The sequence below is a fragment of the Tetrao urogallus genome, assembly GCF_951394365.1.
Source record: "Tetrao urogallus genome assembly, chromosome: 6".
In the NCBI taxonomy this organism is placed as follows: Eukaryota; Metazoa; Chordata; class Aves; order Galliformes; family Phasianidae; genus Tetrao; species Tetrao urogallus.
The window spans coordinates 57859767-57886539 of NC_136819.1; the positions used below are offsets into that span (position 1 = coordinate 57859767).

At 49.5% G+C, this 26773-nt stretch overlaps 1 protein-coding gene across 1 annotated transcript; it reads right to left on the minus strand.

The window, feature by feature from the left end:
- Window positions 1–1159: 1159 nt before the first annotated feature.
- NEMF (nuclear export mediator factor) lies at window positions 1160–21152 on the minus strand (the record flags this gene model as incomplete). The annotated part of the gene is made up of 33 exons (XM_079537357.1): window positions 1160–1237; window positions 2391–2470; window positions 2553–2596; window positions 2674–2780; window positions 3833–3865; window positions 4464–4658; window positions 4733–4810; window positions 5137–5284; window positions 5736–5785; window positions 5871–5913; window positions 6760–7027; window positions 7117–7237; window positions 7711–7769; window positions 8274–8331; window positions 8959–9071; window positions 9817–9879; window positions 10280–10383; window positions 11017–11105; window positions 11603–11666; window positions 12127–12312; window positions 13048–13256; window positions 13605–13682; window positions 14055–14117; window positions 15142–15217; window positions 15308–15378; window positions 16081–16157; window positions 16509–16595; window positions 17732–17799; window positions 18250–18398; window positions 18483–18608; window positions 19454–19556; window positions 20662–20730; window positions 21094–21152. 33 exons carry the CDS (start codon window positions 21150–21152, stop codon window positions 1160–1162), a joined length of 3216 nt encoding a protein of 1071 aa, XP_079393483.1.
- Between the last annotated feature and the right edge of the window lie 5621 nt (window positions 21153–26773).

Below are 26773 nucleotides of genomic sequence, written 5' to 3' on the forward strand. Positions count from 1 at the left end.
AAGGAGAAGCGCTGCTTTAGTCTGTGCTGAAGAGTGCTGTGATGGGTGAGTCCTGTTTTAGTCTGTGCTGTTAGGGAACTGCTTCTCATACTTTGCTACAAAGGTCAGACAAACGGGATTTGGAAATTGTACATGACCCAAATTGCTAAACTGTTGTAAACCTTCAGCTGTCAAAGCACCACGGCTCTCTGCTTGGTCTGGTCTGGTTTATGAAACTCTTTTATGTTGTGGAATTTCAATTGTGAACCTTAGGTAGCAGATATTCTGCCCTGAGCAGTGTAACTGAGTGTGCCTGAGCCTGCTGTCAGCTGTCAGGAACTGCAGAGCTCACCTGCAGCAGAACAGCCTGAGCCACAGAGCTCAGCCTGCTGGCACCTGGGGCACAGGGCAGGCTGTGCTGCTGTTGGGAATGGGGTACATCTTGTTCAGTGAAAAAAGTCAATAAACAACTGACTTGTGGGACATAACGATTCCTGCAGTGTGATGTTTGCGCTCATTTCTTTTCCAAGCTTTAGCTGGGGCTTGTGGAAGAGCTCACAGGGCTGTGGAGAGAGTTTGAGAGCTCCAGGCTGTGCTGATGAGCAGCTGCACGTGGACTCATTCTGCTCCTCTGTGTGTGCTGCTCTTGTGCACAGCAGTGAGAGTTACACAGCACAGGGTTGCACTGCTGGGAGCTGGGGAAGTGCTGGAGCTGGAATTTTTATCTCCTGGCCTGCCTCCATGCTGCGTTTTGGAGAAAATAACTGTCTTTTCTCAAGTCAAGCATATTATTCTCTGAGACATCTCTACCAGGAGCTCCGATCCCCTGCAGGGGGAAGAGGCAGGTTAGGTGGAAGCAGAACATCTCAGGTTGTGCTGGAGGAAATCAGGGCATGCCTCAGCTCAGAGCAAGGTGGGGAAAGCATTAGAGAGCACACAGCTTGACAGCACATCACTGACCAGAGGCCAGCAATTTACTTCCATGTTTGGATGCCATGTATAGCAATGGAGGTGTCAGAGTCCATCTAAACTGTGATGGAGGAACTGGTCCACATCTGCTTGCTGCCAGGGAGGCTGAATGCAGCCGAATGGCAGCAGTGAGGGCAGGGCTGTCTGCCCACCTGCAGGCACCCATCTCGACTGCTTGGCTGCAGTTTGGTGGTGAAACTCAAATACCCGTTCACTTCTTCTTCCTGTTGAGCAGATTCGGTGCAGACACTTTCACTTTACCAGGAATATTTCTTGATAAGTCAGTATCCTGCAAAACATCAGAGATGATAAACTGAACGTACAGAAATGGATTTATAAGCATCTTCCTCCCCAGGCAATGCTTCTGAGTCAGCCAGCAGGAACCAATGTGCCCAGTTCCCCTCAGAGAATGCAGGGCTGACATCAGGCTGCTGCTCTCTCACCACTGCTCATTCAATGCAGAACCACTGGCTGGTTTTCTGTGCACTGTGTGGGAGTCCCTGTGTATATGATTTCCCCACACCACAGCCAGTGGGAATGGAAACAGCCTCCCAAAACCAGAGGGTTTTATGTAGCTGATGCTTTTGTCAGATATTATTCTGATCAAGAGACACAGAACAGAAACCTACAACCCAGCGTTGCTGGTGAAGCTCACGTCCCATGAACTCCTTCCACCCTAAGCAGTAAATCTCCCCCGGCAGTACTGAGGAGCACAGCTGACCTTTCCAAGAAGGCCAATGGTATCCTGGCCTCTATCAGGAATGGTGTGATGAGCAGTGCTAGGGATCATCCTGCCCTGCACTCAGCACTGGTGAGGCCTCACCTCAAGTTCTGTGTTCAGTTTGGGGCACCTCAGTACAGAAAGGACACGGAAGTGCTGGAGCAGGTCCAAAAGAAGGGCAACAAGGCTGTGAAGGGCTTGGAGAATATGGCCTACGAGGAGAGACTGAAGGAACTGGGGCTGTTTGGGCTGGGGAAAAGGAGGCTGAGGGGAAACCTTGCTGCTCTCTTCCAATACCTGAAAGGTGCTTAAGAAAGAGCAGGGCTGGTCTCTTCTCACTGGTGACAGGACGAGGGGAAATGGCCTCAGGTTACACCAGGGGAGATTTAGGTTGGATATCAGGACAAACTTCTTTGCAGGAAGGGTTGTGAAGCACTGCAATGGGCTCCCAGGGAGGTGGTTGAGTCACCATCCCTGGATGTACTTAAAAACCATTTGGATGTGGTGCTCAGGGCCATGATTTAGCAGAGGGTTGTTAGAGTTGGGGCAGGATGGTTAGGATGAGGCTGGACTCGATGATCTTTAAGGTCTTTCCCAACCTGTTCGAATTCTATGATTCTAACACATTCGTTCTGTGAAGTATTTACCCCCACCATGGCAACAGTGGTTCTCATTTCTCTGCTGCTCTGTGTGAGAGAAACTCTGCCCAGACCCCACTCACCTTAACACTGCGGAACAGGTCTTTTTCTCTCGCAGAGGCTTCTTTGGACTGCATGAAGTTATGCAAGGCAATCTTTGCAGCTGTAAAAACACAGGAAAGATTTGAAGATTGAAACATGCTCTGGCTTCCAGCGCTGAGGATTCATCTGCTTTAATACAGTACCTTTTCCTTTCTTTTGGGTGCCCGGAGTGAGCTTGACTTTGTACCTTTCAGAAAGAAAAGTTTCCGTCAGTCCCAGGGCTGAATGCCCCCAAACCTCCCCCACAGCAAAGCTGCAACTCACTTGTAGTTTGTCATGGCCGTGTAGGGAGCGCAGATGGGCACGGCAAAGAGCAGGATGTCCTCAGCGTGTGGCTGGCCCGTCAGTGAGTCCAGCAGGGCTGTGCCATCCTGAAGGGGAAGGAGGCTGTGACAGCAGGAGCAGCACCCAACTCAAAACAACCACTCCATGTCATGGGGAAGCTGAGTGGTGTTCCCTTCCCACCACCCGCAGGTGCCACGTGACAAACCAAGGTGTGCTCAATTCAGGCTCATCACTCTCCTCACTGGTATTTAATTCCTAACCTATCACTCCTGACAGACCAGTGTGGAAGTTGTGTGCTGTGAGAGTGGTGAGGTGCTGGAACAGCTGCCCAGAGAGGCTGTGATGCCCCGTCCATCCCTGGAGGTGTTGAAGGCCAGGTTGGATGGGGCCCTGGGCAGCCTGGGCTGCTGTGAAATGTGGAGGTTGGTGGCCCTGCATGGCACAGGGGGGTTGGAGCTTCGTGATCCTTGAGGTCCCTTCCAACCAGGGCTGTTCTATAATTCCATGATTCTACCATTCCTGAAGTCACACCACTCACAGCAGGACGGACCTCAGTTTTCAGTGACCCCAGTGAGACTCCCAAATGCAGCCACATCTTCACAGGGTCACCAAAAGTTCCCTCCTACCGTTATCCTTTAATTAAAGGTTTTAAGGACCCAGCTAATGACCAGCCTTGGGCAACACCCACAGCCTGTAATTGTATACACAACACCTTGAAGCTTTTGGTTTTTTTTTTTAAATGTAAATAAACTTCTCAATCAAACTGCACTGCATCAGCCTGTGTCACCCTCCAGCCCAGAGCCACCTACTACTGAGCAGCGCAAAGACCTCCAAATACAGGAGCCAACCTTCAATTCAGACAGTTTCCATAAGGGAATGTGGTATGTGATAAACAGTGTAAGAAGAAAGCTGGGTTCAAACAGCCTCGAGCACAGAGGGAGCCCTAAGAGCAGAACCAAACCCTTCTGGAGGGCTCAGCACATGAACTTCCACACCAGTCCCAACCTGCTAAGGGCCAGGTTTGTGCCCCTGGTGCTGCTGACACAGAGCTGCGTGCTACAGCACGGCCCAACAGCCCTGAGGGGGAGTAAACCCTTCTCAGCACATTTAGGAGTTTCAAAGATGGGAACATTTTTACCTCCACTCCCGGCTGATCCTGGTCTTGCTCATCCTGTGAACACAGGAAAGGAGACAGAGCTGAAATGAGCGCATACCTGCTTGCTGATCCCTGAGCCCATGGAGAAAATCATGTTCTTTTATCAGCACGACACAAAAAGCCAAACTCTCATTGCAGAGATAAATTGCTTGAAAGGTAAAAAGAGCATTTTTATGTAGGTGAGGGGAAGGCTGTTCCCTTCAGAGCTCCTCATTAGCTTGGCATACACAAACTGGAGGAGAGAGACGGGCTGTGATTCAGAGATACTGATTCACAACGTCAGAGCTGGGGAGCTCTCAGCTGCACTTCAGCTGCACCGAGTGGGAGGTACTGACTAAACCAGATCCTTGGCAGTCTGGTGATGTACTCAAACCTTCCTCCTGGCTGTGCTGAGAACACAGCATGCACATGGATTGCTGCAGGGTCTTCTTGCTGCTCCTGGAAACCAAAGGGCTCCTGCAGACAGGGCGTTAGGCGTGCTCATCTCCACAGCACCCCAAAAACCAGCTCAGCCACCCGGGCAGAACCACACTACACAGCACCAGGAGACCACAGCAGCGAGTGAGAAGGAAGAGATGTGTGGACAGGACAGAAGAGGCAGCACACTGCTCACCTTCTCATCCTGCTGCTCCTCCAGGGCCGGGTCCTCTGACTCATGCAGCAGGACTCCTCCTGGCAGCATCTCCTTGCCCCCTCCAGCACCATGATGCACAGCCTTGGATTTCTGCTGTTGCTTCTTCACCGGTTCTTCTTTCGTCTTCCCCTTTTTCCCTTTTTTCCCTTTCTCCTCTTTGTTTGACCCTGCAGACTGGGGTTGCACATAAGGGGCAGTCAGAGCCAGCAACCACAGCACCGCAGGGAGGCAGAGCTGCTTTCACTCACCCCCAGCAGCTTCATGATGAGCTCCCGGTCCTCCTCATCCTGGTCCTTGTACTTCTCCTTCATCTTCTTCATTTTACTCTAGAGAAGAAAGCGCACCAACAGCTTTAGGAACTGACTTTTGCACAGCTTTGCACCCATAAAGAACTAAATGCTGTGCCCACACACACCCCTTTTAGGTCTTCCAAGCCTCTCTGCAAGCAGTTCAGCAGTAACCAAGGGACTGTGCGTTCAGTGAGAGCAGCACCACGTGCTCACTGCTCTCAGAGCAGCTCCGTCCTCCCCAAACCATCAAGAGCTCCACCAAGAGTCTGAAACTACGGGGCACCACGGACATCCCAGGGAAACCCCAGGTTTCTCCCACATTTCACGTGGCAATGGCTCAGCTCGTGGGTAAACCTGCTCACCTTCTGTCCCCGTTTGATGGGCTGAGGGGCTGGCACACCCTTAGTGGTGTTGGGAGGGGGGGGACGCTGTGTCTCCGTGTCTTTCTGCCTCTCTTCAGGCGGATCCAAGTTCTCAGAGTCATTCTGCTGCTTCTTTTTCTTCATTTCTCTAAGGAAAACAATCACTTGTCACAACACCTCTTGCTGCCATGAGGGAGGCCACTGCTCTCCTGCCAGCACTACCACTCTGCTTCCCAGCCACAGGGAGCCTGAGGCACATCCACTGGAAATTAACCCTCCTCAGTAAAACCTCAAACCTATGGGAATGCAAAGAACTCTATTAACTGCTGGAGCTGGAGCCCCCACCTGTGAGTGATCACCTCCCACAGCCTCCCAGCCCCTCAGCAGCTGGCTGGCCAGTGCCATCTCTGACACAGCTGTGTTCACAGGGCTCCTGTCAACCAGTTCAAACCCAGACGGAGGAAGATTTCTAGGTTTCCTGATGACAAAGAATGCACTGATCCCCAGATTCCATTTTCCAATCCCAGCCACTCATTCCTGGAGAAGGAATGAGGAGGAGGAAGGAATTCATCTCACTCCAAACACGGAGATGCTCTCACCTCCTCTCCTTGGCAGACAGGTGTCTTCGCCCCTGGGACTTGCTGTCACTCTAAGAAGTGAAACACAGTTAGAGCACACCATGTCCAGCAGCAGGTGACACTGATTTTTGCCCCACACCTGAACTGGGACCTTACCAAGTTGGGTTCTTCCTCTTTGGGGATGGTTTTCTGCAGGGATCTGCAGGGAGATCAAAATGGAGCCCGTCACTGGATGAAGAGCAACTGCACACACACCCACACCCCAGACGTAAGCCAGCCTGGTTACATTGCACCTGGCTTTCTACTTCAAAAATTTAGCTTGGGTGAACAGAAAAGAGCAGCAATATTGGGATTTGGTTTACAAAGCAAGAACTCTGCCAGGTTGTCCCAAATACACAAAACAATACAACAAGGGTAGCTTGTACATAATATACACTAAATGAAAACACACTACGTGAGCACCCTGATGCTGAGTGCCCATGCACAACAACCCTGACTGGCCATGGTATTCCCTACAACGGCTGCCTGCTTCCACCCACTCAGTCACTCTGCTTTACAGCCTCTGAGGAGTTCCATTTCCAGAGACATCAGGGAGATGAGCTCATCTCACAGCTACATGCAGAGCAGCAGCTCAGCACCAACCACTCAGGTTTTTGGGTCTGAATGGCTCTGCAGAGAAAAGTGGGGCGGCCATCTTCCGAGGAGCAAAATCAGTGTGTGGGTGATTGAGGGATGTTTGGGCCAAAATAGGCAGTGACAAATGGGGACCAAAGAGCCAGACAGCCTTCACTGGGGAATGGGCAGCTATTTGTGTACTTCAGGAGGTGGGACGAAGGGAAAGCTCTTTAGGGAAGGGGCAGGGAACGGTACACAGCATGGCAGCACTATCACAGCACAGGGTTACTGCCCTGCACCTGACAGCCTGCGTAGCTGAGCATCACAAAGTGACAGCATCTTATCACAGCCCTGGTCCTGGCAGCATTTGAGCAGTATGGAGAACCTCAGGAGGGCCCACAGTGCTGATCAACGCAGCTGCTTTGCTTACCTTTGAGACTGAAGATGCGACAGGTCGATTGTTGTATCCGGGTAATTCACCTCTTCCTCTTTCACTTCACTCTTTGGCTCTGGATGTTCCACTTCAGATCCTCCATCATCCTCTTCAGAGACACCCTCTGGCACAGGAGGTGTGCTTACTCTGTCCTGGTCAAGGTCAGCAACATTCTCGTCGCCATTATTTTCAGATGTGGTTTCCACATCTCCTGGTGCTTCGTGGCACTCTGCCTTGTCCTCTTCGCTGCTGCTATCTCCTCCTTCTGGGGCACACAGGTGAGGAAAGCACAGCTCACATCAGAAATGGCAGAGTGAGCCCAACAGCTGCCTCTGTCAGCAGTGTAAACTGTACCTAATAGCTCCACTTCTTCTGACACCAGCTCACTGGCACTGCTGGAAACCGTTTCCAGATCCTCATCCTGTACTTTGATCTTCCTTTCTTCTCGGTGTCTCCAAACGCAGCTTTCATCCACCTAACAACAAAGCCCCCATATGTGGCCAGCACCAGCTCCACCACGGCTCTCTAGTCTTTTTGGAGAGAGCCCCATTCAGCCTTACTCGTTCCCTTTGAACACTTCTTGTCATTCCAAGGGCAGTCAAACTAAACCAGCACAATTTAAACCTATTCTGACAACCCAGTAAGTGCAGCTAGCAAAGAGGCACACACTGCTGCACAAACAGGAGACACACACAGGCCCCAAACAGAGCTAGTGCAAAAATCCAGCAGAGACAGTCATGTTAACAGTGTGTTTGATTTACATGAAGACAACAAAAACCAGGGAGAAATGGAAATGAGAAAGAAGTAATCTTCAGCCTGAAGCATTTTATGGGATATGCTCAAACGAGAAAAAAGGTAATTGGGAATATATTGACAACTAGGAAATGAGTTTCCAATAGCTTAAACAAATTACAAAAGGCAGCAAGAGCTGCACAGAAAAAGCAGTACCTTGAACAAGAAGCTAAAGCCCATCATCAGATATGAAGGTGGAAGAAAATTCTTCTTCCCTGAAAAACAAAGACAGCGTCTCATGAAGATGTTCAACAGCTGTGTTAGATGGAGTTTTTTTTTAAATTCATTTTTGCTACAAGCTTTAGGCTGCCAAAAGTTACCCCAGGGCTCATTGTAGCTTTTGGATGAGGGCAGAACAGGAGAAACCAAAACAGCTCAGCTAACAATCTTCTGTCCAGGGCCCCAGTTAGCAGATGCTGCCTGATATTTGGTCTGCACTGCTCAGAACAGACTGTGAGAAGTGCAGGCTGTCACAGCAGTGGGGCAGCTCAGGGCACTGCCCTGCCATTGCAGCACAGCACCTTCAGGCAAAATGGATGCCCCCACCCCAGCAGTGCCCAAGGATGGGCCGGATGGGGCCCTGGGCAGCCTGACCTGCTGGGAGAGGCTCTGCCCACAGCAGAGGCTGCAGGAGCTTCAGGGTCCTTTCCAGCCCCAACCTCTTTGTGATTCTGTGAAAACAGCTCATAACATAACTGCACTGCTGCTTTGTGCCTCACCTCGGATCATGAAGCTTCCAGTAGTGAGATATTCTCCTGTAGGTGCAGTTTTAGAAACCTGGAAAAACATGATGTCAGCATGTCACGGAAGAACAGCGTTGTGTCATAACAGCACCACAACAGCAACGTTCCAGCAAGCCACGTTTTTAACTGCTGGGAATAGCTTTCTGTAAGAACTCCATATCCCAGGGTTTTTCTGTTCTTTGTAGGACATTTCCCTAAAAGTTGCTCCAGTTCAGCTGCACACTGCTGGCACTACATTTAGAAGTGCTGGTGAGGACCTGAGCTAGTCAGGCAATAGGAACACAGAAGACTCTGCAGCCTTCACTTTACTGCAATCTCTCTAGGCTTACAGTTGAGCAACTTGGAAATGCATTCAGACAATGGTTAATACATAAGCTAGAAGCCCAAGTGAAAAACAAAAAAAAAAAAGAAAAAAAGAAAAGGCTAGTTCTAAAATTTCTTTTTAATAGAAGTGATGCCCCTAAGATGACAGGCTTGCAACACTTCCTCTACCATGCTCATGTCTTATCAGAGGTTAAACTGCCCAACCCTACCCTGAGTGCAGCACTCAGGGAGAACCTGCAAGGAGAACAGTTCCAGCCCCATCCAGCAGTTCCCAGATAGAGCCACAGCAGCTTCTCCAGATGTTCTAACTGCCAAGGTCACACACAAGTGTCCTTACCTGGTTGTGGGAGACCCACCAAGCACTGGTGACAACACGGGCATCCCAGGCAGCGCTGTAGCACAAGGCCATCGTGCCTGCCTCCGTCAGGGTGCGCGGAGGAATGGGTTCACCTACAACAGGAACGCCCAACACATCAGTGAATGCCATACACCCACAACAGATGTCATCCCTCAACATCCACACGCAGCCTAACCCAGTGTATGGACTTCCCAGGGCACTGGGCAGTGACAGCATGGGCTGCCTAAGCTGTGAGGCACAAGCAGCATCCGTGGCTGCTCTTCACAGCTCCTCAGCGGAGGCTGAAGCCAGACGTGCTACTGCTCCCCCTCCTCAACACAGCTCTGCAAGGCAGCAATAAGTGCACTGCTCACACAGCTAATTTCTGCCACTGGCCAAGAACAGGGCAAAGGTTTGCACAGCTGATCTCCCACAGGACACGTCCAACTGCACCAACACTTTCATGCTGAGATCAGCACCCTCTGCCAGCACCCAAACTGCTCGTGCCATCCACAGAAGTCTCGGCAGGTCTCCAGTCCCTGCAACCAGCAGCAAAGCACTTGCACCAAAACTTTTGCCATCAATTACTGCTTCTCTCAGTGAGCACAGCTCTGCTGTTCCTTCCCACCAGGAGCTCAAGTGAACAAGCACAAACAGCCAGCCATGGCTGGGAAGCACTTTCAGGTGATGACAATCTGATCTCGGAGGAACTGAAGCCTCTCGTGTCCCAACTGAAACCCCTGCTGGGATTGGGTGCTGCAGGGAGGGGGGAAGGAGCTTGCTGGGCTGGACTCGGACATGCAATGCAATGTCTTGAGGCTTCTACAAGCCCCCCAATCAGCCCCCCACACAAAGTACCTGTTGGATTCTTGATCACACAGCTTGTGGCTCCGTGGAGGTCAGCGTGCACATATATGTCCCCTGGAAAAGAAATGACTCAAGTCAGTCATGTATGTGGTAACCACGCAGACCACCAGAGCTAAGGCAAAGGCTCCTGGTACCAGTGGGAAGCAGCTCTCTTGTCTGCAAACAACAGGATGGGAAGAGTCTTTCAGCCTACCCCAGGTGCCCCAGGCAGGATCAGCTCATTTGCTCCTGACAGGAGTCCACCCAACCCACTCTTACTGCAGGGTGCAGCCTCCCACAGCACTCAGCAGACAACACACACACACACACACACACACACACACACACACAGCCCTCAGGACTCACCATCACCAAAAGCCCTTTTGCCAAAGTCTCAGCCTAACAACAGAGCAGTCAGAGCTCCCTGCATCATCCAGAAACAAAGAAACTGCTAATATTCTCCCTGATCACTCACCTGGTTTAAGATACCGCTTCACAATCAGCTCATTCTGCTGCTGATCTCTTCCAGCAATAACGAGGTAATTCTCAGAGCTAATGAACCACAGGAACTTCTCAAACCTGCCAGATCACACCAAAGCACTGCGTGAAGAACACCTGGAACTCACAGGATGGTACAGAGATGCTTTGTGTGCCAAAGTCAGGGAATGTTCATCTTAGTGTCTGTGATGTACAAAAGACACCCCAAATAGCTTCATATCCTTCCACGTGCCTGGGGCACACAGACAAGGCATGATACAAATACAGCATCGCTGCCTACAGTATTTTGAGATTAAATAAGTACTGCTACCAAAAAGCCCAGCAGCCTCCTGTTTGTTTTTAATGCTTTAGTTATCAAACTACACAAACCTCTGTTCATTTGTTAAAAGCTACTGCCACTATCTACCTCACAGACACTGAGCTGCCAGAAAGTAACAGAGGAGTTCTCTAAGCCCACCTCCTAGCTGTGCTGAGAGCAAAAACTCAGCTCAACTACAATCCATATCCATGGAGAAGAACCTTCCCAGGCAAAGGCACTACCAGGATCAGGTCAGAAGCTCAAATGAGTAACTGCAAGGAGGCTGAGTGCAAATTGCAATGCTCAGAATTCATACTCAGCTCCACTGCTAAGCTCCTGAAGTCAGACTGACACAAACGTTTCAGATTTGTGCACGTCCCCAACGCATCACATAACAACAACAAAACTGTACTTGCCAATAGACCTTTCTTGCTTTCTGAATGGTGGTAACTGTCTGAACTTCCTTCAGTGTCTGCTTCGTCTTCTTCTCAGCTGATTTAAATGCCTAGATAGACAAAAAAGCATGATCCCAATCTGCCAGCACAGGAATCACAGCACTGCTAAATGGACAGCAGGAAAAGCAACAGGCAATTTCTCTGAACTTTTTTGAGAGTGCAGGCTCTGCAATCTGCTAATAGCAAGCCCACATTCCCTTCGTGCACAGAACAAGACTAAGGCTCAAATCATCACAGCTGTCTGACCTGCACTGTGGCCCTGCTTATCAGTTGGTCGAGCATAAGGATTCCCACTGACTTCCCACTGCTGCCTTTGTAATTACAGCTCTGTCAGCACCTCCAGACACTCACAGTGCTGACCAAACAGCACAGCAGGCACCTGCTCTCCTTTATTCAGTCACTTTGAGAGCTTCACAACAATACAACCCTGGTTTGTTGTCCTCAGCTTTCAGGTCTCATCAGAACTACCTCAACTAAGGCAGGCTTGTCCATGTATCAGTGACAGGCATTCAGCTTTCAAATGCCTTCTAAAAACAAAGACAAATACCTTTTCTGCAGCTTCTACTGTCTTCTGTGTTTTCTTAGCTGCATGTCTCTTGTGATCATAGTACCTGCAAAAGACAAGTTTGTTAATGCTTGAAATCCCTGTGTTTTTAGAGTGCATTTCTCATCATTCCTTACATTTGTTGTAAACATTCTATTTGGAAACAGTATTCTTCAGCCCAGATCTTTGGATCTCCTTATACGAGGAAAGCAGCCAAACAAAGTGACTTCCTTCTCAGACTGACAGAGTGCCTGCAGTGCTGTGTGACAAGAAGCAGCCACGTTCTGCCCCTGCCCAGAATTGTACTCAAAGTCACATGAATGCCACAGCTGGAGAATATCTGCTGTGCAACTGTGAGGCACTGGTTTTTGAGCAGGAAAACGTACAGCCTGCACCTCGTGGCCATCTACCCACTTCAATGTCTGATGTTTCTTTCCAGAAAGGTGCACACAGAGCCCTTCCTGTGCATCATCCCTAACAACTGCAAAACACAGGAACTTGGACTAACAAAGCACACTGAACCTTACTTTTTGGCATTGGCGTATGCAGACAAACTGAGATCAACATCAACTAATGATGGTTTGTTTTTCTGAGGTTTCTTCAACTGCTTGTTTTTATTTTTCTTCTTTTTGCCCTTGGGCTCTTCTGTTTCTTCTTTCTCTATGTCAGCATCCTCCCCCTCCTCTTCCTCTTCAGATAACACATATGGGTTCCTAAAAAGCAAGATATCACATGATTAAGAAAACTGTTTCTTTGTTAATCTCACTGCAATTGCATCCTTACTTCAAGCAGGCACACTGAGCAAACATTAGCTGGGATGTGTGTCTGCTCCTCATTGCTATGTTCAATCCACCTCAGCACAGCTGTGCTATGTCTGCATAGCACAAGAGTCTCACTCCTTTTTCTCTCTTATTTTTTTAAAAGCACCACAACACAGCATTCAAACCTGTGTAACAACATTCCCAGTAGCATCTGGTTACCAGAACTTCTAACAGAACCAGCACCAAAGCTTGCAGCTCACAGCAGCTGCATTGCTGAACCATCAGCCTGTCATAGGACTGCTTTTAGCACTGAAAGGAGCAGGGTCTCACAGGAATTTTAGACCAAAGTAATTAGCAAAACATGCTCAGCTAACTGCTGGCTAACACAAGGGGGGTTTGGACCTCTACTGCTTTATGACACCTTCCAATGACTTAGAATACAGTCAGACAGATGCACCAGAACAACAGACTGACCAGATCAACAATAATTACAGTAACTAAATTATTATTACTTTTGAAAGCAAAAAAGAAGGCCTCCATCTTTGCTCACGAAGCCATGTTCTCTTCACACAGCTTGCAAATAAAATACAAGTGTTTCAGTAACAATTTACCAGCTAAAAAGACACTTACCTCCCGTGCAGCTCACGCCGTGCAGCCTCTTGGTATGGATGACCTGAATGCACTCACCTCAACAGCATTGTGATGTGATTTGTCTGCAGCTTTAATTCTTTGATTGCATTTGCAACGGGGTCTCCCTGTGCCTGAGCTTCCTTAACAATTGCTCCAATCTCTGTCCAGTCTATCTGGTTGGCCAAGGCGCTTCGCACCACCTGGATGGCTCGGTTGACCATCTCCAAGTTCATCTCTATCAGTTCTCCTTTTATCTTATCAACTTCCTGAAGGTAAAAACAGAGATTGACACCCATTGAAGCTAAACACACACTGGGCGATGTTTTTAAGTTAGCAGAAGTAATTAATACTGAGACAAAACTCATGAATGGCACAGAAGCAATCACACTGGGCAATGGTCAACCTGGCCCTTGCAAGCAGAGCTGCACAAATAAATTTTGGCAAGGGAAGTACAAAGCATTTGTATGAGAGCAGAGGCCCACTGTGCAGGCCTACCCTCCCTGGTGGGTTACAGGACAACAGCAGGGCTCACTTTGGGGCCTAATGCTGACCACAGCAATCATGACCAGCAGGTACAATTCTGTGTCTTCCTAGGTGCAAAATTCCAGTCTTACTTGAGCTTGCTGAAGAGCTTCCAGTCTTTGCTCGTGATCTCTACGGACATTTTCAAGTTTCTTCAATGCTTGTTTTTCCTTTCATACAAGATTAACATGGAAAAAAAAAAAGAAATATATATATATATATATATATATATATATATAAATGACATCATCTAATCATCATCTAATCACTGTAAGATACTCAATACAGCACTCCAGAGAAGAAAAATACAACAGCATAAGATAAGCTAAGCTAACAAAATACTGTTGCTAACACGATTACTTGCACTGCAGAACTAACTACTACATCACCTAGTCTGAAATCCATTCTCCACCAACTCAGCATCTCCACAGCACAAATAAGTAAGCAACACCTCCCCCACCTCCAACTACAGAATCAGAATGTCCCAAAGCACTCAAAGCTCAGAGAGCCACCTCAGGTGCTCCATCTCCATGACAGCATACCTGCTGCAATGCTTTCAGGTCAATTTTCTGTCCTTCGAGCTTGGAGTAGAACTCATCTGCTGCCTGCAAGAGAAAATCGGTTTGAAGGATCTCCAAGTTGCATTATCCTACACCAGCAACAAGCAGGCAGGGAAGGTTGGGCACCACAGAGGTGACTGCAGAGCTCTAAAAGAGGAGATAAGCTCAAACAAGGTTCAGTAACTTTCTCCATTTTACCTTTGCAGATGAGTTCAGCAAGGCCATCAAGGTATGTCTTGCTACAAGCTGTGGGCTGTGCATGACAGTAACTAGCTGGCCAAAGTAGGGCCTGCATTTTTTATTACAATATGATGAAATGGAACCTGCTGTTTCACACAGTGTGCTCTGCAGATTGTGACTGCAATTATTGACCTAAGTGCCCTGAATTCCTGCTCCTTCAATAAGTCATTTAAAAAACAACAACAACAAAAAACTATAGGAAGCCTAGAAGCTATGGCTAAGGACTGCTCCTGGTGGGCTGCTCCAGTTTCCAGATAACTGTGGTTAAAACAAAAGGCAGGATGCTTTCAGACCATCAGTGCTGTGAAGAAGATGACAGAAACTCAGGCAGCAGGGCAGGAAAGAGAATGGAGAACTCTAACGATCAAGGTCAGGGACCTGATAATGATTCCATGGAACGTTAACGAGTCAAGGACCAGGAGGGACTGCACACAAGGACATGGCAAATTGGACATCTCAGGCTTCCAAAGCAGTCACTGTGATGGTGGAAATGATTGTTTGTCTCCAGCAGTAACTCGGGATCTGAACTTTGAACACTAACGTGTTTGACCAGGACTGGTGACAGCCAACAGCCCTGCAGGTTCAGAACACTCCATTATTTCACCTATGGGGCCTATCAACTGAGTCAGCAAAGGCAGCTCTGCCCAGCAGTAGCCTAAAGCCCTATTTTACTTAGCCTTTTCTGTGTAAACATTCATCCATTCAACTCATCAGCTCTTCCAAGGCCTCTGTTTTCATTAGCAACACCTGCACTATTTTTTTTTTAACGGTTCTTTTTAGCATCAGTCAATTAAAGCACTTAAGTACAGCATCAGCAAAAGCACTGTACCTTATTGAATGAGTCAAATTCCAAGTAGGGACATTTTGAATGTTGAGAAAACAAGAAAGGATGAAATTCCTCATATCTGTAAAATACACATTTGATATTATCACCTGAAAACTAATGTCAGTCACGCAGATTAGTAGAAAAGGAAATAAATACTCCAGATATTTACGTGTAGATATCTTCTGCTGGTTTATCTGGTTCCAGGCTTGGCTTTTTCTCCTTCTTCTGGATAATATAACCCTGAAGGAGTGCAGAAATACATCTATCAGCACTGGCCTTTGAAAAGAATCCCCTTATCTTGGGAAGGCAGTAAGATTCAGGTGCTAACTTACCATGCAGCCCAAGACAGTAATGCACTCTGTCAGGGAGACTTAGAATGGCCTGGGTTGCACAGGAGCACAGTGCTCATCCAGCTCCAAACCCCTGCTGTGTGCAGGTCGCCAACCAGCAGCCCAGGCTGCCCAGAGCCACATCCAGCCTGGCCTTGAATGCCTGCAGGGATGGGGCATCCACAGCCTCCTTGGGCAACCTGTGCCAGTGCCTCACCACCCTCTGGGCTCCTTTGGAGCACAAAGTCCTGACTGCTTGCTTCTCTCCATTCCAACTTACCCCACTAACAATGGTGAGCTCACCTTACAGACCTCAGAACTGCCCTACAGCTCCTCACACAAACGCAGGGTTGACACGCAGAAGGGCATCACATGCTGTGACAGCACAAGTGCATTCTACATGATCTGCTTGTGAATTATTTAACTGCTGTGCAGGAAGGTAGCAAAGTGCAAGGAAGTACTTTTTGTTCTCCCTAGCTGGAGCCCAAGGTTCCAGAACAGAATCTGGAGCTGATACTGCCAGGAACAGGCGTGTGCTGAGCAATACTTCCTACCAGTTCAGTTCTGCAATCCCTGCATAACTGATAGCCACAGTGCCTGGCTCAGACCTTACCTTTCCATTGAAATCCTCAGTAAGTGTCATATATTCTTCTGCTTTTTCTAAAGCACTGAGTACTTTTTCAATATTTTCTGAAGAGAGAAAGGGGAGAAGAGGAATATTTTAAGACATCTAGAAAAGAAAAATGTTTTTATCCAAATACAGCACAACAGCAGATCAACAAAGGACCCAGGCAACTGCTCCTCCAATTAAGTTCCAGCTATGACACAGTCCTGCCATAGGAGTCCTATGTTCTATTTCCAGTGTACTCACAAACCTAGAGTTTAATGTGGACCAGGCTGGTCCCAATGTAGAACATTACAGCACATAATGTGATCAGAACTGCAGGCTTAAGGAATACTCATCTCTTTGAAAAAAATCCTACATAGCAATGTGTAGACATAGAAATGTGTACAACCCCTAAGGCATTATTTCCTACGTACCTTTACTTTCCATATGTTGATCTATTTTGACATAACCAGAAAATCCAGCTTCTATAAGGCAATGCTCAATGAGAGTGGCTCCATAAGCTATTTAAAAAATGAAAAACAAAGATAACCACCTCCTGAAAACATTCTCAGTGAAATCTGCATTCACATTAAGATCAGCACAGAAAGCATTTCCATAAGCCTTGACCAGGATACGCAGTCAATCCCCAGACTGCAGAGAGTGAGGCACTGTGCTCCCAAATTCAGAAGGCAGAATCTATGGTGAACAGGTGAGCAGGACTCCTGCAGCTGCCCTCAGAAATGCTGGCTGGTTGTGCAGAACTGACAGGGCTCTGATGAGATTTTAGCAAATTAGGGATGCTTGGGATCACTTGGAAGAGTGAAGGGTCTAGGACTGAGTGATGCTAAATGGTTCCAAAAGAGACTGGGTAAACAGGTGGAAGAAGAGTGCAAGCTAAGACATTAAATGCAAAGGTGCTTAATGATCAGGGTGGGAAGCCTGTAAAGCATGGCTACTGGGCCTGAGACACTGCTCTGCTAAAGTATCAGTGCTTCTGCTATGGGAGGAAAGTAATTAGGAGCAGGTTGTTTCTTTAGAAGGAAAGCAGGCTGGAGAAAGAAAGGAACAACGGTGGTGAAAGAGGGAAACGAGAAATGGGAAAAGTAACACTTAGGTCTGCAAATCGTGTGATTTAAGCTGTTCAAGGTGCCTGCCAAGCACCCTGCATTTATCAACAGTGCCAAACAGGGAGAATAAACCAAATCTGTTGTTCTGACCACACCAAACAAGTTAAATCTGCTTCTGCAGTCAGAAGAACTGGGGCATGGGGTGCTTCACCTCTCTTTATAGAGAGCACCCACACAGACAGGTCGAGCCTCCTGGTTTTGTATCAGTGCTCAACCCAGGACAGGCATCACTCAGCTGCTCCTCAACAACATCCCTGCCCTGACTGCACACTTCCATCTCCTGCTGGGGAGAGCCAACAGAACCGTCCCCAGATCCTCCAAACTGAAGCAGCACTGCAAGGCTCACTGTGCAGTCAACTTTAAACACGTTTTCTTTTAAAATCTATTCCGTTTTCAAAAGCTTGGTTTATTTTATTATTTCTCTAACATACATCAAAGCAGACTGCCAAAAAAACCCAAGAAACTTAAAAAGACTGTGCAGAATCACCTATTGCCCTCGTTTCTCTTCCTTACGAAACAGCACTACTTACGAAGATGTGGGTTAAGAACCCTCTTCAGCTGTTCCCCTTTGGGTGCATTTGATATTATCTCAGTTAACCTACAGAAGATAAAAGAGTTGCCGTTTGAAAGAACAACAGATTTTCAGGTCACATTGTATTGCTTAGAAGCAACAACACATTTTCAGTATGAAAAGGGCAAAGTAGCCTGCAGTACATGGGGATTAGCCCCAGATACAGCACTTTTAAAGAACACTAGAGTTCAAAGTGTCATTAAGTTCAAGTAGGCCTACTTTTCAAGCCTGCCAGGTCCCTTTGGACAGCATTCCTTCCTTCTGTTGTATTAGCTGCACCACTCAGCTTGGTGCCATCGACAAACTCGTTGAGGGTGCGCTGGATCCCATTTTCCAGGTCACTGAACAAGATGGCAAAGAGCCTCAGCCCAAAGAAGGACCCCTGGGGGCCACCACCCATCACCAGCCTCCACCTGGACACAGAGCCGTAAGTAATTTGGGTTTATTCCCACACATACACCATTAAAAAGCAATTACCTTTCCAAGGAGGGCAGCGGGGTGGGTGCTTTTGCACTGTCAACTGGGTATCGTTCCCGAACTGCAAATCTGACATCATCTGCTTCATCCGTGCGAAACCTCAGAATGTTTAAAATGAGATATTCGTGGTCTGTCAGGACTATGTTACCCTGCAAGCACACCACAGCGGGCCCTTAGCAAAGGCTGTGCTCAAGTGTTCACTTCCAGAGCACCATTGGCAGCTCTGCACTCACCCTGTCGTACAGCTCGATGATCAGGTGATAAGCAGCTTCATTGCTTCCAAACTGGAAGTCCACAATTCTGTCTATTCCCAGCTGTCTCACGCTGACCAGTCTTCTGGTCTTCAGGTGCTTACGGCACTGCCAACAGCAGAGAGAACAGCTGTGACAAGATGCAGACACACCTGCTTGTGACATTTTACATCAACACGCATTTGCTTTTTTGTTTTAGCTGTCAACCCCTCCAACAACACTGGCTGCTTCTTAACACAAATACTACAAAAGGAATATTATAAAAACTATATTGCTGGGCTCAGTAATATAAACATAATAATGCTTTGATATTTACAGGCAACATGATTGTCACCATCAAAAGATTTTTTCTATTTCAACAGCTATTTGTTGTGCTGGCTCACTCAAAGCAAGGTCATCTGTCACTTCAGCAAGAGTGGCTAATTAAATTTCAGAGGGTGTGTATTACAAAGAGAACCAAGATTAATCCTGCATCCACACAGGACATGCAAAGCCAGTGCAGAGTTTTTGCAGAGCCCTCTCAGTGAGGCCACAACCAGGGGCAGCAGGCTGTGCAGATCTGTGTGAGCTGCATCCCCACCTGAACCTGAACCCTCCAAGTCTGAACAGACCGAACAGAAAGACCTTATTAACACAGCATTAATACATTTGGACAATCCAGCTGGAACGACAAGGGTCTCACTGGAGTAAAATTCAGAACAGTCTGGGTGGCTCACAAAATGTTCAGCACATTAATACCAGCATTCACAAATCTACACCTTCAATGTTTCTGGCACTGAGCATCAGCAAAATGATCTGAACTCCGAATTTGCTCTTCCCATGTCCTCAGTCACCTGCCTGACCAGGATCTAATAGGTAAACCCTTCAGAGTTTTCTTGTCTCCAAGGTCAGAACGTTAATGCTGTTTTCTTTAATCAGCATTCTTTTCAAAACGAAAGCACCAGTTCGTTTACCTTCATTGCAAAGCCAGATGGCATCATGTTTTTTGGCCACTCAAACTCCGTGGTGTGAATCCGTATGCCAGATTCGAGCAGCAGTGTGGCCTTGCAGTCTGGTCTGTTAACAAAACAAAGACTCAATTTGGCATGTGAGCAGCCACCTCTGACTACACAGCAGCCTGCAATGGAATGAGATGGAACTACCATAACCAGCAGCGCATCATCTACAGGAAACAGTGGACAAAACCAAGGAACACCAGCAAACAGTGCTCCAACCAGGCTGACAGCAAAAGGATGCCCATGCTTTAAATCTATAGATAACAGACCAAGCAAAATGAATGCTTTTGGAGTTAACTCTCTCACTCAACTGGAGGCAGGCAGGTGCCACAGGCTGCAGCGGAGGACATGATGCACCCTACTCACTGCCTGGGCACTGGTGTCACTCATAGAACTGCCACTCTCCATTCCTGCCACTTCTCTCTCCCTTCCTCACACACAAAAACATGGCAAAATCTGGAGAGTTTTCTTCTCAGAAATAGTGGTGCTGCAGTGGCACAGCTGCCCAGGGAGGTAGGGGAGTCACTGCCCCTGGAGGTGTTCCAAACAGTGAAGATATGGCACTGAGGGACGTGGTTTAGTGGGTATGGTGAAGTGGGCTGGCAGCTGGACTTGGAGATGTTAGAGGTCCTTACAAACCTCAGTAATTCTACAAAAAAGAAACATCCATATCCACATGCTCTTATAGCAGCTCCTCTACCTTTCTGGACATTTTCTGCTGCATTTTTAAAAACTGAGACAGGGGAGGTTTGGGTTGGATATGAGGAGGAAGTTTTGGAGCCAGAGGGTGGTGAGGCACTGGCACAGGTTGCCCAAGGAGGCTGTGGATGCCCCATCCCTGCAGGCATTCAAGGCCAGGCTGGATGTGGCTCTGGGCAGCCTGGGCTGCTGGTTGGCGACCTGCACACAGCAGGGGTTGGAGCTGGATGAGCACTGTGCTCCTTTGCAACCCAGGCCATGCTGTGATTCTATGATGTGATTCTATTAACTTTTCCTCTTCTCACACCTGTACCACAGGCTATCTCGCAAGAATTTCCAGAATAACAACCACTGCATTTTATCAGGGAACAACAGAATTCCAATGAAAACTTCTCAGAAAAGCCAAACACAGTTCATACATGCAACAAACGCAGCAACAATGTAATGAAACATAAAGAAATCCTTACTTCTGGAGGCGAATAAGGTATGTCTTATTGTCCACATCATAAACATTGTTCACTCTCATTCCCAGTAAGCTGCCAAAAACAAAACACGTATTTTGGAGAACACAATACATACAAGGGCCAGGAAAAGAAAAAAAAAAAGAAAAAAGCAGGATAACTGAGATATACACAAGCGTGAGCGGTGATAAATCACCACAGAGGTTACTGGCTGCGGCCCCCAGCGCCACGGCACAGCCTGAGGGACGGCGAGGCTTTCCCCACGATCAAACGGGAGAGCTGAGCGGGCAGCAGGGGGGACAGGAGCGGCAGCCGTGACGGCGGGCAGGCGGCAGAGCAACGCCAGTGTGAAGGGGCACGGAGGAGGCCGCTAGCACGGGGGCAGAGCGGAGCCGCCTCACAGGGCTCCGGTTGCACACCGCGGGCAGCAGGCGGTACCTCAGGCGCAGCTCGGCCACCAGCGCGCGGATGTCGATGGTGCTGAATCGCGACTTCATGCTGCCGGTGCCGCTGTTGATGCCGGTGCCACCCTCCACCCCTCACGGCCGCCCTCGCGCATGCGCCAACGCCCGCTACGGGTGCCGCTCGGTGCCAATTCCCGTCGCGGGGACGGAACGAGCGCTCCGCTCCGCGCGCACGCGCCCTGCCGTGCGCGGGGGGGGGCTCCGGAGCGCGCGTGGGCAAAAGGGTTGCGTGGTGCGGGCAAAAGGAACCCGCGTCTCTCTGTGTTGCCCAGGCTACGCTGCAGTGGCTATTCACAGGCGCGATCCCGCTACTGACCGGCACGGGAGTTTTGACCTGCTCCGTTTCCGACCTGGGCCGGTTCACCCCTCCTTAGGCAACCTGGTGTGCCTCGGCTCCCCGGGGCTCACCATATTGATGCCGGCCTTAGCGCGGACGCCCGCTCGGCATAGCGCACTGCAGCCCAGAACTCCTGGGCTCAAGCGATCCGGCGGGCTCAGCCTCCCGAGTAGCTGGGATTACAGGCGTGCGCCACCGCGCCCGGCAGCGACTCCACCGCAACGCCGCCACCCGATGCCGGCTATGCGTCCGGACCGGGCGGAGCCTTCGCTTCTCTCCGCAGGGCTTTGCTATGGAGCTGCGCGCTATAGCGGTGCAGCACCGCTCTTAGGAACAATAAATGTTGTTCCTAATATCCAGTCTGAATTGTCCACGCGGCAGCCTGAGGCCACGACTTCTCATCCTGTCACTGTTACCTGCGGAGCTGGGAGGGTCCAGAGGAGCCACAAAGATGAGCAAGGGGCTGCAGCACCTCCCCTGCAAAGACAGGCTGAGGGAGCTGGGCTTGTTCAGCATGGAGAAAAGAAGGCTGCGGGGTGAGCTCAGTGCAGCCTGCAGTACCTAAAGGGAGCCTGCAGACAGGAGGGGAGTCAGCTCTTGGAAAGGGGAGATGGCAGCAGGACGAGGGGAAATGGTTTGAAGTGGAGGGAGGGCAGATGGAGGTTGGATGTGAGGGGGAAGTTGTGTGCTGTGAGAGTGGTGAGGTGCTGGAACAGCTGCCCAGAGAGGCTGTGATGCCCCGTCCATGCCTGGAGGTGTTCAAGGCCAGGTTGGATGGGGCCCTGGGCAGCCTGGGCTGCTGTGAAATGTGGAGGTTGGTGGCCCTGCATGGCACAGGGGGGTTGGAGCTTCGTGACCCTTGAGGTCCCTTCCAACCCGGGCCGTTCTGTCATTCTGTGATTATCTGGGAAAAGAGGCTGACCCCCACCTCAGCACCACCTCCTTTGAACTGTAGACAGCAATGAAGTCTCCATTCAGGCTCCTCAAAAATTATCAAACCACGGAGAGCAAGCCATGGAATGTATTTTGAGACTGAAGCTGTTCCAGCTAAGAGACGAGGCTGGCCCCATCTCTTGATCACCTTCCTTTCAAACATGCATAGTTCAGATCCCCAGTGCCTTCTCTTCTCTAGGCTGAACAGGCCCAGCCCCCTCAGCTTGCCTCAGAGAAGGAGGAGAGACTGAGCAGCCAGGGTTGGGCTGGGTGCTTCTCACAGGTTCCTGCCTTGGTTCTATGATTACATGATTCTATGATAGGAGAGCTGCTCCAGCCCCTTCCTTATTTCAACAGCATCTCAGCTTGGGCCTCTGCTGAGGAGGTGGATGGTCCCTGAGCTGCTCCAGGGAGGCCAGCCTCATCCTGGGCACCTGCAGCTCCTCAGCTTGAGCCCTGGTTGCTTCTCATACAACCAGTTGGGGTCTGGCTGCCAGTGCCTAGCTGGGTTCTAGAGAAGGATCAGGGGCATCTCCTTGACTGGGAAATTTCTTTTAATGAGTGCTTCTCTCTCCCCTATTAGAGAAACATAATTTTTCCCCTCTTTTCCTCCCTCTTCCCGTCAAGAAAGGCCCCTGTGCATCGTGCCCCCTGCAGCTCACACCACACATGCACGGTTCCCGATCACACAGCAAAAGGAAGCTGGGTCCCGCTCTCTTGCCCAGGCTGTGCTGCAGGGACTGTTCACAGGCGCGATCCCGCTACTGATCAGCACAGGAGTTTTGACCTGCTCCGTTTCCGACCTGGGCCGGTTCACCCCTCCTTAGGCGACCTGGTGCCCCCTGGCTCCCCGGAGGACACCATATCGATGCTGATCTTAGCCTGGACGCCCGCTCGGCACAGCTCTCTGCAGCCCAGAACCCCCGGGCTCAAGCTGTCCGCCAGCCTCAGCCTCCCCGACGCTTGGATTACAGGCACAAGCCACTGTGCCCGGCTGTTTTTCAGCCTTTGGCAGATTCCTCGACATCTGTCTTGTATGGGCTCTGCCTGGCCACACAGTGGCAGTGGGGATCTGAGAGACAGTCCTTCTGCTGCCCGTGTTTAAAAATGGATGGACTGATACACAGGAAAGGCATTTCTGAGCACAAGTAGATTTAAGCAGCTGACAAAACCCAGAGTTCTCACTTTTAGCCTGGAGAGACACGCTATGATGCTCTGCTTTCATTTTAACCCCAAAGAGGCACGATGTCTCTGGAAGCTCCATCTCTGAGACAGCTCAGCTCTTCATTTACTGAAGAGAGCATAAGAGATGTCTCACTCTTTGCTTTCTCTTACAAAGAAAGGCATCTTGATTCACCAGAGGTCTCCTAAGAGAGAGGAGCTCAGAGCTGAGGACACAAAGTAGTTGTGACAGCAAACAAGAAGTGGAGGAGGCTAATGAGATGATCCTGGGAACTTTGGCTCCATCTGGAGCAGGCTGAACCTGACTGCTGGAGGGATGTTTGCTAAAGTGCACGTCTGGGAAAATCTGCTGCCTGGGATTTCCCATGTTCGTAGTTAAATTTACTGGGATCTCAAAGGTTTGGCAGATCCTGCACTATGACCCCTCACTGCTGCAAGAAACCACAACACACACAACCTAAGCACACACAAATGAGCAAAGCTGTGGCCACGTCTGCAGGAGACGCTTTTGTTTTCTCTCAGTATCGACTCTCTTGTGCTCACTCCCTGGGACGGACGGTGCTGCAGCTGCCAAGTGCAGGGTCATGGGGAAAGCAGCCAAAAGAGGTTGGGTCCCGCTCTCTTGCCCAGGCTGTGCTGCAGGGACTGTTCACAGGCGCGATCCCGCTACTGACCAGCACGGGAGCTTTGACCTGCTCCGTTTCCGACCTGGGCCGGTTCACCCCTCCTTAGGCGACCTGGTACCTCCCGGTTCCCCGGAGGACACCATATCGGTGCCGGCCTTAGCCTGGACGCCCGCTCGGCACAGCTCTCTGCAGCCCAGAACCCCCGGGCTCAAGCTGTCCGCCAGCCTCAGCCTCCCCGACGCTTGGATTAAAGGCACAAGCCACTGTGCCCGGCTGGCTGCAGCTCACACTGTCTCTGCTCTCCAACACTCAGGGATTAGCCTCACCATAGCAGCAGGATGCATTCGTGCTTTAGCAGCACATGGGAGAGGAAGAGCACAGTCTGCAAAGCGTAGCTTTTCAAGTAAAGATTCAGTGCAATACTTTGTTTTGGAATGGCCAAACTAAGCTTTGTAGGACAAAAAAAGTGTGTTGTCCTCCCTTACGGTGTCCAGGGAGAGCTCCTGATTTTTGTATTGAGGTACTGGAGAAAGAGGTACTAAGCAGCAACCTACTTGTTGCATGAAGACTGGTGGCTGCAATGAGATGTTCTGATTCCCAGAGGACATGATATTAACAAAAATGTAATGCAAAAAAAGCAGGAGCTTCTTTCCTTTATCTGTTCACAACTGCAATAGAGAGCTGTGTAGAAATAACCTCACAGAACACCTGAGATCTGCACCATGCATTTGCACCTCAGAGGGCTGTCCAAGCTGTCTCGCTCCATGCTCCAGTTATCTGCTTAAGGAAGAGCTGTCAGTGACAGCTGGAGTTTTGGCTAATGGTATTAGTTAATGACTACAGGGTCATGGGTGTGAGGAGATGGAGGCTTTGTGTCCACAAAGGGACAGGAAAGGCCAGCAATCTGCACAGAGATACAACTCAGGTTGCTGCTCCTGGCAGAGCCTGGCATCCCCCCAGCACCTCCTCCTGCCAGTAGCACTGCTCTGTTTGGCCAAAAATGCACACTTTTCACTGCAAATGCAGGCTTTTCATCGCATTTAAAAACTATCACGAGTGGATTGAGATACCAGGGGGGTGAAGCTACCTGTTTTGCTTGACAAAATGTGGTAGGAACAAGCTTGGCAGGCTGAGGAGGGCTGAAACATGGCTGAGACAGATTCAAAGTCCTGCAACATCCCCCTGACGTGTCCCCTGCCTTCAAACATTACCTGTTATGTAGAATGTGGCTGCTCACAGATGGGAAAACTCAGCTGCCCCATGGAGCCACATGTTGGGAACCAGAGGCCTTGGGAAGGAGGGGTAAAACACACTGCTTCTGCAAAGCCAAAGAATCCAGAGCTCCTTGGAATCACCATACTGCTTCCATGCTTAGCAAGATACTGACATGGCTGAGATCATCCTGGTGTCAGCAATGGCCTGGTCCAAAACCAGCTCAGAGGTCTCCAGAGGACAGAAGCCGCTGCCCAGCCCAGGCCTGGAGGTTCCCTGCGTGTACAAAAAGGTGGAGGACATCCAAGAGACCAGGACAGGGCTTTCTGATTAGAAAAGCAGAACTCCCAGCAATTCTCCAGGGTCCTCACTACGCACACAGCACACACAGGGGCTAACAAATCTGCTGCAACCACAGCACTCAACTCCCACCCTGAGTCCCACCCTTGCACTGTTCCATAAAACCTCACAGGAAGAAGTTGAGGACGTGTTCAGTGCTGCACTACTGATAATGTTTGCATCGCAGGCTGAAGCTTCGGCTTCCTGGCCAAGCCCTGCTGCGGCTGCACAAACGCAGATGTTGCAGAATGGCAGGAAATACTGCTGAGATGTCCTGGGGCCACCTCCGTCACTCTCCGACTACAGCAGTCCATGGAAAGCACTACTTTGACCTGTCCCCCCTCCAAGATGGCACTTGGCCTGCTGTGTCCTATCTCTTGGTGATAAGAAAACTGAGATAAAGTTGTGATAACAAGGATGTTACTCGTTTTCACAGCAGAGCTTTGCTATACAGACACTAAGGGCAAAGTATTAATGCACTGGCCTTCCTTGAAGGCCACGGGGTTCGCTGGAGGATCATAGAATCCTAGAATGGCCTGGGTTGCAAAGGAGCACAGTGCTCATCCAGCTCCAACCCCCTGCTGTGTGCAGGTCGCCAACCAGCAGCCCAGGCTGCCCAGAGCCACATCCAGCCTGGCCTTGAATGCCTGCAGGGATGGGGCATCCACAGCCTCCTTGGGCAACCTGTGCCAGTGGTGAGCACTGAAACTCCTCCAGTTCCACTGCCTCACCACCCTCTGGGTGAAAAGCTTCCTCCTGTTCCCCTCTCATGGTGTCAAAAAACTAAGCAAGATAAGCAACAGCATATTAAAATGGAGCTGGCCTGATAACCCGCATTGATTGGGAGGGTAAATTATATTCAAGTGATAAAAAGAAAGGGGGCATTGACCCATTTCCTTGAAGTTTGCTTATTGGTTATAACACAAAGCCAAAACGTATCATTTTCTCCTGCCGTATTCTCGTGACAGCACTGGGATCACGGGTGGAGGACAGAACAAGCAGACACAGGCTTACACCACCATGAA